The sequence below is a fragment of the Lonchura striata genome, chromosome 12 (genome assembly GCF_046129695.1).
Source record: "Lonchura striata isolate bLonStr1 chromosome 12, bLonStr1.mat, whole genome shotgun sequence".
Lineage (NCBI taxonomy): Eukaryota > Metazoa > Chordata > Aves > Passeriformes > Estrildidae > Lonchura > Lonchura striata.
The window spans coordinates 7041105-7054665 of NC_134614.1; the positions used below are offsets into that span (position 1 = coordinate 7041105).

Below are 13561 nucleotides of genomic sequence, written 5' to 3' on the forward strand. Positions count from 1 at the left end.
ATAGATATTTTCCTTATGCCTCCTGGCTTGCTGTGATATTTACAGAAGGGCTGTGTTGAAGTCGGATCTGTTATTTAATTAAAACATTGATCAAAATATCATTTCCATGAGTCAAAAAAACACATCCACATTCAGGAATGTGAGGTTATTTCTGCTTTGTTCAAGAATTGGAATAAAAATAGAGAACTGAAAATTACAGCAGCAAGTTTTTAACATTCCAATGAAATATAAGAACAAATTATTTTTAAATTGCTTTACTCTTAATTGTCATGATGAAGCCATGCAGTTGCTGACTGGTTTTGATCAGAGACAAAGACAGAATCCTAAACTTTGCAATTACTTATGTGGTTTACTTTTTTTAACATCAAACACACAAGTTTATAGTTGGAAAAAAGTAGCAATGGGGAAAAAAATTTATAACTGTTAAAGTCAGCACAAAACATGAAATGGGGAATTTGGGATTGGCAGTACATTGCTTTTCTGAAACCTGTACCAGTACTGCATTCCTTGTGTAATCAGTGGTCACAAATATCCTTAAAGGAAAAATTATAGACAAAATACTGCTGGTAAACCTTGAGATATTAAACACAGATTTTCCTCACATATTTAAAAATATTAGCAATACATTGCAAAAAGCATGGGGTACATCGTTAGGTGGGAATAAACCTAAAATTGCATGGGAGATGTGTGTGGCTGGGATCTATCTACATTTTAAAAAGCTGAATTTTCAATTGTAAATGCATCCTAATTCCAGTTCTTTACTGCAGTGAACAGAATATTAATATTCATTAGTATAACTTTCTGAGGACACTAATTATTGTCACAACTCATTGTCTCTTGGTTAGGTTTCTGTTCAGTCCCACAGCATCAGTTTTAATTTCTGGTATGTTTTTATCACATTATATCTGAAATGCCAGTGACCAGACAGATGAAGTAATTTGTAAAGCCTTTCTTCAGAGCTACCTGAAATTTAAGCTTTTACATATTGCCTCTATGTGCATTAGGGAAGAAATGTAGCAGAATCTTTATTATATCATTTCCTGGAGCTGTTCCCTGTGGTGGTCCAAAGCAAGGTACCCACCTATCTTGAATAAATACAGCTTTAAACCCCTGGCCATGGTAAGGAAACATGGAAGATTTCCCCTGTCCTCCTGCCTCTCTGTCAAATAATATCACTTCTTTTTTGGGGTTCAAATGGTGACACTTCCCTGTGTATTGGGTAGTTCTATTTCAGCTGTTTGCTGACTCATGTTTTTCCAAAATACTCAACTCAGCACATCTTCTGTGTGTCTGAAGCAGCACAAAGAGCTCAGCCTGGGGCTTGGTTCCCTCCAGTAATGGGCATTGTTACTCATCAATAGAACTTGGAGGTTTCCAACATTTTTCTAAAATAATTGTGTTTTGCAGCAGTTGTTCAGTTTCCAGCATGAGCCATAAACCTCCTGTAGGTTTCATTGATGTCATTGCTTCTCATACCCAGTACCATTTCTTCAAAAGGCAACTACATCCCACCAGAGCAAAAGGACAGTGTTTCTCTTAAATAAAGATTGGGCTATAATGAACAGATAGAAAATTCTGTTTTAAATAACTGTATCTAGAAATACATCATTTTTCTATAGGAAATACTGAAAGAATTTAAATATATTAAAATTCTCAATTTTAAATATATTAATTATCAAAATTAAGAGTATGTCATTATTCTAATGGTCTCTCTATTTGTTTGCCCTTCTCATCTGGTTTCCATTTTCTTGCTCACACTTGGTTGCATTTTCCATTTCCATATAAAACACTATGTACTTCTCTAAAAAGTTAATGCATCTTTTTTTAAGCTTCTCTTGTGCCCTGTTTCCATCTCAGGCTGTATCAGAACTGACATATGAAAATTCAGCTTGATCTTACAGATAAAACTGGTGGTTTGTAATGTCAGCGGGGAGACGGGGTTGGGTTCCTGTGACTTGCTGCTGATATCCCTGCTGTTTGGGGCCTCAGATGTTTTCCCCTTGGTTTTAAATTTAAGCAGGAATTAGTAACAGGATGCCTCTCTACTGAGAGACTGTCTCAGGAAGGAGATGTAAACTGAGGACGCAAATATTTTGAAGCATTTTAGTCAAAATGAAGGATTTGTTGGCAGCTGGGACAAGAAGACACTTTGAGGACAAGAACAAAGTTTGCTTGTGGTTTCCTCTTAGATTTAAAAATTAGTTGTCTTTGCCTGTTGATTCACATTTTTCCCATTACAAACAGTAGAATCAAATTGTTTGGGTAAATTAATGGACAATGACAAAAATTATCTGTACAGCAGTTCTGCAGCTACCAGTGAGAGTCTGAAGGGGCAGAATGGCAGGATAAATGTGTGTGTGTGTGTATGGAGAGAGATCTAATTTTTAAGTTTAACTATTAATACCATATTGGTATTTCTGATTATCACCTTTCTAGAGATTTATAATTCCAGAGTGCACAAAATTCAGAATTGACCGCGAGTTGAAAATACCTATTAAGTGATTAATTATGTTTGCTTTATGGTCTGATAGGCATTTGTGGCCAAACTTTGACAACTCCAAACAAACAGGAGTTCTGTATCTCCTGACACTCCAGCACAGTTCCCCCTGTGTCATCTTCCAGGAGGGAAATGTTAAAAACAAACAAAAAAGACCTCTGAGCAGGTTATGTTTTTCTGGATGACTCTGTGTATGGTTTATAAACATTTCTTGTTGAAGGAGAATGTTGGCGGGATTTGGTTTTTTCCCAGGATCAGACAGACTTTGCCAATCATTTTTATTATGATTTCTCTCTGTTCTTCACATTAAATGCTGTGTGTTCCCTTTCCTTTGGGAATTGGAGGAATCATCAAATGGCTGGAGAACGAGTTATTTCTGAACACTGAGTTTTGTTTTCATGATACAAGATGAGCAGTTTGGGGCTGGGGACAGAGATGGGTTCCCTTGTAATTCCTGTTGTACCAACATGTGCTAGACAATCCCAGCTTTCCTCTTGGACTATCCTGTGGAAATGCTTGCACAGGCTTTGATATCAATGATCCCTGTGGGTCCCTTCCCACTCTGGATATTCTATTTTTCTATTATTTATTTGCTACTTTTTCTGTATTTCATGACCCTTATTTCTCTTACACAACATGAATTGTCCAAGGTGGAATAAACTGATTTTGTTTCAGCAAGCTGGGACATTTTATAAGGTCCATTTACAGTGAGTACTTTGGGAACTGAATGTTACAGTATTTTTGTCTCATGACAATTAGCAGAGAAGATCCTGAGAGTTAATAAGGATTGAACTGTTTGACAACAATTCTGAATTCATACACATATGCCAGAGATCAGAAACGTGATTTTGGAGGTCTGGGAGCTGTACAACTACAAATGGAATTATTTTAAGAGGTGTTAGCAGGCACAACGTGCATAGTCTAGACAGTGCTACTTCTGCACTGGCAGGGGCAGCTGCAAGAAATGCTAATGCAGGAGCTGAGTCCAAAACAGGGAGAGGGGAAAATAGGAAAATCCAAAGGTGAAGAATATGCTGGAGGCTTCAGATGTTAGAGCTCAGTGTGTTTGGGAAGAGTCATCCAGAGGTCTTTCTACAATGGAAAAATGAATATTGAAGTAATCAGAACTCCATTTTAAATAACATGATGGTGCTTGCCTTTCTTCTTGAGTTTTCCAAGGGATTGTCTGGATATGGCTTATAATTCCTGCTGTGGGACTCAGCCTGGGTTTGGGAATGAAGACTGAGTGTTACAGCCTTGTTTTTTATATGAGCTGGGGGTAACTCTATGTTTAAATTCTGGGAATGGAAATCGTCCTTCTGTCTGTTGCTTTAATTTCCTTTTTCTTGAACTATTTTTACTTGAGAGGGTTGAGGGCTCCTTCCTCAGATCTGTCTGTGTGAAAGGCTGGGAAAGGTTGGTGCTCCAGGATCCTGGCTGCAGTGGGCATTATTCCACAGCTTTTAGGACAAACCTCTTGCTTTGTACACAGGGAAAACTTTAAACATTCACCACGTTTGCACACAGGAATGTTTGGGTCACTTTGCTTCCTTTGAGCTTTAAAAACACAGGAGAACTGAACTGATTGCTTGGGAATCTGAAGAAGGAAAAAGAGAAGGTTTTCCTTTCAACTGGGCTTCTACCAGAACAAAACATATTGTCACCAACAATGTTGAAATGTTTCTGCAAGGCCAGCAATTGAAATTCAAATTATGAAATGCCTCAAGTTTGCATTGAGAGTGAATGAAATGCACTGGCAGCTGCGCTGGTATTGTCAGTGAGTGCTCTTTGTGTTGTTGCAGTACCTAAGCAATGAAACAAATATTTATCCACACGCATCACACAACATTCCTGGCCAGTGCAACTTCGGCCTTTATAAACCAAATAATGTGGAGCATAAGGAGATGTTTTTGCCTGGCAGCTGCCTGTGATTTCTCCTCCTGGATACACTAAAGAATTCTCCCTGCTGCCCTAAATTCTTTCCTACTCACCAGTACACAGATATTTGAGTCAAAATCCAATTTGTTGTGAGAGATTTGGTCAAAAGTATAACAAAGTTTGCACATGTGCAATGCTACAGGTTTTTAGTGTTCCTTATTTTTGCTTCCACTTTGTTTATTTCGGGAGGTTTTGCAGCTTTCTTTTGGAAGTTGTTGAGTAGATCAAAGTTTGAGGATAGTTGACCAATTTTGCAAGCCTGTTATTTACCAATGGATTGACAACTCTACACTCTCACACATACAATAATTATAAATTGGTGAATCTCTTCTTGTAGATGTTTGTATCTTCTCAAGAATATTTCCTGTGTCCCTCTTGTTTGTGCTAAGGATGTGTTTGGAAATCTGAAATGTCGTGTTGTTGACAGCCAGATCTAAAGGACTGTATTTGGATATGACATTAAAAGAATTCAGTGGGTTCAAAGCTTTCAAGGGATTTTCAGCTGGACCCATTCCTGCTCTTGTTGATAACGAGGCACTTCAGCACTGCATGTTAATATTTATTTTCACATAAGCAGCTGTTAATTGTAAATAATCAGACAAATGAAAGCTACTGGATGGCAAATTTCTGTGGAGTCTGTCCAAAATGTAATTCTTTGTAGAAGAGGATGGATGTCTTGTGGGAAAGATTTCAGTTTATTTGCAGTATATGTTTTGTAGAAAATATAGGTCCATAGGTAACTATTTACTTTTTATCTAATGCAGGTGTTAAACCTTTTTGTAAAACTCAGGAAGAATAATAGAAATACTGCAGAGGTATTTGTGAAAGGAGGATGCACATGGACATACCTGTGTATGTGAAAGGGAAAATCTGATCTTCTGGAGGCTGCTGGGTGATTATTGTTCACATTCAGGAGGAGCTGTGCTGGGCTGTGCCATTCCTCACTGGAATCAAATCCAGGTGAGCACAGTTCTATTGGAGTGCCAGTCCCAGAGGAGGTTCTGGGGTTGTTTTCTGCCAGCCCAGGCTCCTCCTGTGTGACTGCTGTGCAGGGGAGGCACAGCTGCTCCTGAGGACACCGGTGGGACAGCACAGGCAGATGGGGCAGATTTTGGCCAAACTCCCTGTGCTGTGGGACAGTTTGCTCTGAGTGACAGACTGACCTCTCAATCCATTTAGAGCTCCTGGTGAGAAATGAAAATGGTATTTGGGATATTCCAGGTGGGTCTGTGGATGTACCTGTCTTTACCAGGTAGGATAAATTTGCCCACACAGAAGCAAATAACTCTTCAGATCTTCAAAAAAGATTAAAAATTCACAGCAGTAAATGATGAACATAAGCTGAGTACCTTGTCTAAAAACTTTCTTTAATCACACTTTTTTAAAAGTAAATGTCTAACCTTCATCTAATTTAGATGAACTAGATGTTCTTGTGTCCTTGGTTTATTTTTTAAATTAATCTGCCTATTTGGGAAAAAACAAACACAGTGGTAAAGCCAAGTCATTAACTAAATTCAGATGCTTTTATTTAGATGACGTTTAAATTGTCCTGTCTGGATGAGCTTAATAATGTAGACTACAAAAGCAAGTTGGGTCACATTTGATAATCAACTTCTGTGTGGTACTTCAAGTCCAAGTTGCTTTATGCAATTCTGGAACCTTTTACTGAGACATTAAAAAGGCTTAGAGAGAATCCTCAGCAACTTTTATACAGAAAAAAAATAAAGATCTATGAGGTATCTCTTGCTTCTGTTTTAATGGAAGAAAACAGAAACTTGGCTTAATTTCTCTCCTAAAAATGCCTTTCCTGCAGTCTACTTCCTTCAGATTATTGAAAATTTGGCTCACAATTCTTTCTTCACAGATTGTTGATGCTTCATGCTGCTCTGCAATATGACATCTTTTTTCCTTCCATAATTTTTCATCTCTGTATTGTCCTTGGCTACTCATCATCCCTTGCTAAATTAGACATCTCTGCTGACTTCCACACAGTGCCGTTCATAACAATTATCATCAAGAAATATTTAATTATACCTAGCTGCAGAGGGAGGGCAGGGGACTCAAAATACAACAGAATGAAAACTAATATATCAGTAAAGTTGTGGAGGAAGAACAGAACTGCTGAGCTCTGCTGGTTTTCTGGGTATTTCCCCCAAAATAAAGGGGGCAGTGTCAGTGCTCTCCCACAACATCCCAGCGAGTTCCTGTGCCCTGGGCTTGGAGCTGGGCCAATCCCTGTGCCAGGGCCTGGCTCCAGTGCCAGCTCAGTGTTAACACAGCGTGTTTTAAAATTTAAACAAAATTACAAAAAAGCCCAAGAATTTAAAGCTAGTAAAATGTAGGGCTTAAGACGTTCATAAACTAGTGGAAATCTCTTTACCTCGACAATTTTAAAGAGAAATACTGGAGAGAAGATTTGTCTCTTGCCCAGCAAGAAAAAAAGTGGAAAAAAAAGCATCTGCAGCCATTGTGTTCCCTGTTTATGATCTACCCCTTCCTGTTCTTCCTAGAGGTTTCATGTTCATTTAATCCTATTTTTCCTCAAAAAAATAAACCTCCAGTATGTATTTCAATTTATTCCCAGTCTGCTGTAATTAAGTTGCAGATAAACACATGGTTGCCATATGACAAAGTGATATTGAAAGGAAATGAGACACAGAATTTTGTGTACTCAGGCCTTGGTTATGCTGGGTTGGCTCTTCTGTAGACCTACAGCCTAGATCCAATTAGGAAAAATACAAAAATTATGGAAAATTATTGGCCACATTGTGAGCATGGTGACAAACTGAGTCATGTAAACTCATGGTGGAGTTAAGCATGAAAAATAATAATTTTTTGTAAACATGGAAGGAGGAAAATAAGTGGCAATGGAAATAGAGCAGGCACCAAAACAGAGAAGCTGTAATCAAGGGAAGAGAAAAGGAAAGAAAGAACAAAGCAGAGGGGCTTCCCTGGCAATGAGCACAGGCCACTGGATTTGGGGATGGTGGTCAATGGTTTCATGTACCTGTGCAGAGCATGGGCTGATCTACAAGGGGTAGCTGCAAGATTGAATCTTAGCAAAGGGATCAATGACTCAAGTCACAGGTCTGGGCTGATAAAAAGGGCAGGTCTGAAACCAGGTGGGTGCAGAGCACTTTTTATCCAAGTAACCAGCCAGCTGTGCCTGTGCTGCAGGAGGGAACCAGGCGTCTCCCGAGCCTGGGAGAGATTCTGGTAAATGTTTACAGGATGGCATTCAAACTGTTGTTTATAGAATCCCAGGATGGCTGGGGTTGGAAGGGACCTTTAAAGATCATCTCATCCCACCATCCCAGGTTGCTCCCAGCCCCCTCCAGCCTGGCCTTGGACACTGCCAGAGATCCAGGGGCACCCACAGCTGCTCTGGGCTCCTTGTGCCAAGGCCTCCCACCCTCACAGGAAACGATTCCTTCCCAATTATCTCATCTAGCCCTGCCCTCTGCCTGTGGGGAGGGGTTCCCTGTTCTCCTCTCACTACTTGCCATTGTCACACCTTCTTGTAGGCCCTCAAATCTGCTCCCAAAATTCTCCTTTCCTCTTCTAAAAAGTGAGACTTGCATGCTGGCTGTGTCACTTGTGATTTTAATTTTAAAAGCAAAGGACTGAGCCTGACTGAGCATGGGGGTGGGCTGGGACTGCCACGGGGACAAAACTACTTTATCATTTTAGACAAAACCACTTTGACCTTGTGCTCTTCTCGTCCTTGGTTCCACCGGCGCCGGAGGTTTGGGTGGTTGGCATCACAGGGATCACCAGCAGCAGGACTGGTTTGCTTGAGGAACTTTCCCTCAAGATGGGAAGAGGGGAGCTGTATTTATTCTGAGACTTAATTATGAGTGGTGAAGCTTCATAAATCCATTCTGAAAATACAGTGTTTCTGTGGGGTGTAATTCAGTTGAAGGGTTCTTGGTTACAATTCCTTTAGTTGCACAAAGTGAGAAACTTCCACTTTCTAAATGTGCCTTTACTGGTTTAGTAAACTCATTTTAAAAATTACTGATGTTATGGCTGTGTTGAGATTTGAGGTCTTGGTGCTCCCAGCCGTGTGTGATTTCAGTGGGTGATAACGTGGCCGTAGTTGAGCAAACCATACTGATAAATTACCCAGATCAGAGCCCAATCAGAGCCTCCTGGGCAGATTTAGAAATTGCTTCTCCCTGAAGAGGAGCTCATGGTACCATAACTCTTTATATATGTCCTTCTTCCAGAACAGCAAGTTCAGAATTAGCAGTAAAAGGGAGCTGTTGTCCAGCTGGGTGCAGTCTTGTGTTTTCTTGCTAAGTGGGATGGAAGTAAATTTATCTGCTTTTATCTGGCATCTCCCTTGACATTTTGTTTTGCATTTAGCTACAGCTAAAGCTCTTAAGCTGAACACATTTATAACATTTTCCTTTGCAGAGATTTCAAATGCAGAAAATTGCAGTGCAGCTTTAAACAGCTGCAGAATAATGTCTTTTGTTGAGAAATAGCTGCTACGAGTGTATTCCCTGGGATGGCTTCTTGTGTGTGTAAAATCTGCCATGGGAGCAGGGGAAGGCTGTGCACTCCATCACCACAGTCCCTTTGTGGTTTGAGACTATTCCTGTTTGAGACAAAAGTTCCCATAAGATTCCCTGCTTGGACTCCTGAAGGACCTGGAAAAACAATTTCCGTCTAGGAGTAATAATAATAGCTTGGGCTTTTGGTTTGGATCATAAGCTGACATTTAAAAGTCATCTGAGGAAAGATATTTCTTGATTAAAGTCAGGTTTTGCTTAATGCAGTTGAGACTGATCCTTCCCATCTGCTGTCACATCCTTGATGGGATCTCTTTCCCTGGCCTTGGGTCTGGTTTACGAGATCCCTCAGGAGTTCCTGACTTTCCCAAGAGACCTTTCAGTGGCTCAGCTCATTCTGTGTCTCTGGTTTTATTGCTCAGCTTTTCTTTTCCTTAAGGAAAACTTGGAAAGTTGCTCAGCAGAGAAGATGAGGTGGTAATGTGGTACCCACAGAGTGTTTGGAATTGGGGATCTGTCCATGCTCACCCCGTGCCTGGCTGTTCAGTCACCTGTCAGATCCCCACATCTTTAACTGTGGGATTCAGAACCTGTATTCATTATTTTCTGTGTGGAATGTAAGAGGCAGATTGTGTGACTGCATTTCCCAGAGTTCATTCCTGGAATTGTCAGTATTTAGAGTTGCTGCCTGAGCCTGGGTGTGGTACCTTTGCTTCCTGTCCCCACTTGGTGTTGGTGGAAGGTGGGAATAGCAGCCGGGATCCTCGCACGGGTCTGGGCTCGGGTTATAGCAAACAGGGATGTAGGTATTTGTGGTTTGGCTTTTTGTGTGTTTTGTGGATAGCTAAAAAATGACCTTTCCCACTGAAAAGCTGGATTTTATCCCAAATTCTGTGAATTTCACACAGGATTGGCTTCTCACAGCACTCAGGTTGGTTGCCAGAACCCCAGCACTGAGGGAAGGCACAGAACAGCCCTCGCTGTGTGCAGAACTCACTGGAGCTCCCTCTCCCAGGTACAGGGAAGCTTTTCCACAGAAAATCATACACTGGGCTTTCCTTGAGTTGCCTGTGGCTTCCATAGAATTCCCCCTCCCTCAGCCTGAGGGGAACGTGCCAGCTGCACAGGAACTCCTGAGACAGCCTTGGGAGCATTTCAGTGGTTTGGCAATTGTAACTCTTATCTGGTTCCCTCTGATCTATTTTCTTTGGTGATTCCCAAATGTCTGGGTGTAGGTGGATGAAGTGTGACTCGGTGTTTAGCTATGGGATATTGGGGATCCCTTGTAAATGAGGGATGCATGAGCTGAGTTCCAGGTAGAAGCTAATTCTGCATTTCCAGTATCTACTGCTCGGAGCTAAAGGATTGCTGGATCCTCCCAGGCCTCTGACACCAAGCTAGGAGAGCTCACAGTGGAAGTCAGGAATGGGTTATTGAAGAGGAAAGACTGGAAAACTTCTTTTGGTATCAGAGGGGCATAATTCCACAGGGAGTGAAGCTGGAAGAGGATCCCTGTTCTGCTGGATGAGGGACCTTTGATCAGCCACACTTCTAACACTGTAACTGCCCTGCTCAGTGTCCTCCCTTCTGTGTTTGTGTTCCTAGGATAGATCATGGTTGTTATCCTCGCAGTAAATACAGTACTGGATACTGGGTAGAAATTAAAATGAGCAAATTCCATGTGCTGTATGTCATTTGGCATCCTGCACAACCCCCCCTTCATTTTGTCAGAAATTCCTAAACCAGAGCAAGGTCACATCTGGTAGCAATTTTGCTCTGCCAGATGAGGCGTAATCCATAAAACCAATCTCATTTTCTCCAGTGCCGCTCAAAGCCGAGCTCTCCTGCTCCTTTTTTCTAAGACCTGCTGCTTGTACTGGGAGCCCTGTGGAATGATTCAGGCTTGGAGACTTTTCACACTTTATAAACTGCAAGGTTTGGAACACAGCTTTGTGTCCAGCACACGAGGCAGGACAAGCAGGGCACAGCCTGGAGTCTGTGGCTCCATTCAGTTTCCTTTTCCAGCAGCACGTCCCTGCAGGATGCTGCTCCTTGGTGTCTGTGCATCCCCTCCTTCCCTGGGTAACCTGGCACCTGCAGGATCCATACAGAGCTACAGCTACGAGTGCTTTTAAAAGAGCTCTGGAGCTCTGAGGCTTTCACAAGACATGTCAAACACATCAGATGGACTAACAAAGTAATGGAGCAACCATCAACCTTTGCACATTGTAGTAACTGAAAATAATTCCCAGAAACATGGAATTTTAATAGGAGCCAGTACTTTTGTGTTTGATCATGTTGCTGCTGTCCCGTGTGTTGCTAACATTGGTTATTTTGGTATGTCATTGGTTTAATTACTCTTTCAAAGCCTTCTGTGGAACTTGGTGTCCATCTCAAACCAGAGTGTACCGGTGAGGTGTCATCACTCACAGAGGCAGGGGGTGACATGGTGATGTATTATAAGGTGTTATTAAATCCAATTAACAAACTTAGTTAAAATAAAAATTTTCTTTCAAGGTTTCCTGGGTTTTATGTAAGGATCTCTAAAAAATAGAAACCAACAGGTCAGAATTTCAGAGAGTGAGTGTTGTTATTCTTAACTTGGTGCAATCCATTGTGACTGGGTAGGAACCACCTTATCTGCTGTGAGTTTTCTGAACCAGTTGAACCATTTTGTTCGCAGGCCAAGTATCCTGAAATCGTGAGCCTTCCGGAAGGACTGCTGGGAGATTTCATAATTCTAAGGAACCCCAAAGTTTCTGGGTAAGCCAATAAATGGATTTTTATATTTCCACAGGTGAGGGATTGCACAGGCAGGGCAGCAGCCTGGGTGCTGCAGCTCTGGGTTCCTTCTGTGGCAGGAGGAGCAGGGATCCCAGTCCCCTCCCAGCAAAGCCCAGTTCCTGGCCATTGCCTTGGTGTCTTGCCATTAAAGAACAGAAAGACAAGGGCATTTACTGTGCAGTGGAAGCAAAGCAACTGTGGCTATACTTTTCCATTGTTTTAGAAGGAGATCAGTTAGACAAAGGAATTATTACCTACCAGACATATGGGATTTGTTTGGCCTCCTCATGAGAAACGTTCCAGTACATTTAGGATTTTCGGCAGGGGAAAAAAAATCCTTACAGTTAAATGTAAGATGGTGTAACTATCACTGTCATGAATTCTGCAAGGGCCATGAAAAGCAACTATTTTGTGACAGGATCAGAACATTCCTTTCTCCTGTTACACCTTGCTTTAACATGCTTTAATTTATATGAAAATAAGGCACAGCTCCCTTAGTTGTGTTTGTGTGTAGAACTAGCAAACAAACCCTAATAGAGGATGCTGCTTCATTCAGCCAAACTTGCCTTTAAAACTAAGTGCTTCAGCTTGGGGGTGCAGGAATTAATTGTTCTTAGACTATCCCACATAGGGTAGAACTTGCTTTATTTTAGTTTTCCCTCTGGTGCCAGGTGCCCATTCCATTACCCTCATTCCCTCTCACCCCACAGTCATGAAACAAAGGAATATAAAAGTCATTTCAGTAGCTTGGTAGAAAACAGACTGGCATAGAAATTTGTTTGCAAAATCCCAGAGCAAGCTGTGCACAAATTCCCAAAGGATTTGTAAAAATAAAGTGGCAAAAGGCTGACAAATCACATTGGAAGGAAACTCTTAGAGTCATGACGGGTTGAACACCACGGAGAAAGGGATCTTGCTCCTCACAGTGAGTCACTGTGCAGACCAGCTTTGGATTAGGAAAGCCTTACTTCCAGTAAGGAAGGTGATGGTTGGAGGGAACAAAGGGAGCTGTAAAGCAGCAGCTCTGCTCTGGATCTTGTTCTGGACTCAGCTCCTGCCTCACCGTCCCCCGGGGATGGTGCAGTGATCCCATCCCACTCTGAAAGCTGGGAATCACGACTGGCCTTGCATAATCACCAACACTATTCCTGAAGAAGTAATGATATTGTTAGGCCTAATTTTTTTTTTTTATTAAAAGCAAAGAACTGCAGGAATGTAGGCCTTGCATAGATGTCTACCTGCCATTAGTCTAAAAAGGCCACGAATAGCAAGGTAGTCCTTATTCCAAACCCAGCACATCACCATTTATGTAAACACTTCTGAAACTAGTTTCCTGTTCTCAGCACCTGATCCTGAGTGTAGATCTTACATGAGGGATAGAGCCAGGGGACACTCAGTGATCTCCTTTGCTTTCCTCTCACTTTTACTGCACTGTGCAAATTGGATGTAGCCAGAACCTTTCCTTGTCATTGGATTGATGTGTTCCTGGTTCCTGAATCTAGAGATGGTTCTTGCATTATATGAGGCGAACTTTGTTGCAGAGCACAAGGTTCAGCCTTGTGACTGCTGCACTTTTATCTTTGAAGGAACCTCAAAGACAGCACCTGGTTAACTTGAACTGCTTTTCCTGTGCACCTGGTACAGGTTTGAATTGATGATTGTCTGGAAGATCCATCTTGATGAAGAAGGGATCACTACACCTGTCCTGGACCTGCTGCCCAAAATACCAGAGCAAGGTAATCTCAATCACTTCAGGGACTGTTCCTGAACTGCCAGGCTCTGGCTGGGGCCATGGAACTCCAACTCCCAGAGCCCAGCCACACAA

The 13561-nt window shown here is 41.7% G+C and overlaps 1 protein-coding gene across 1 annotated transcript in view; it reads left to right on the forward strand.

Moving 5' to 3' along the window:
* Nucleotides 1–13561, forward strand: part of CENPP (centromere protein P) — a 112883-nt gene that overhangs the window by 98804 nt on the left and 518 nt on the right. Inside the window, exons 7-8 of the mRNA XM_021529201.3 lie at nucleotides 11636–11715; nucleotides 13381–13472. Of these exons, the coding sequence (XP_021384876.1) occupies nucleotides 11636–11715; nucleotides 13381–13472 (172 nt within the window). The remainder of the gene's footprint in view (nucleotides 1–11635; nucleotides 11716–13380; nucleotides 13473–13561) is intronic.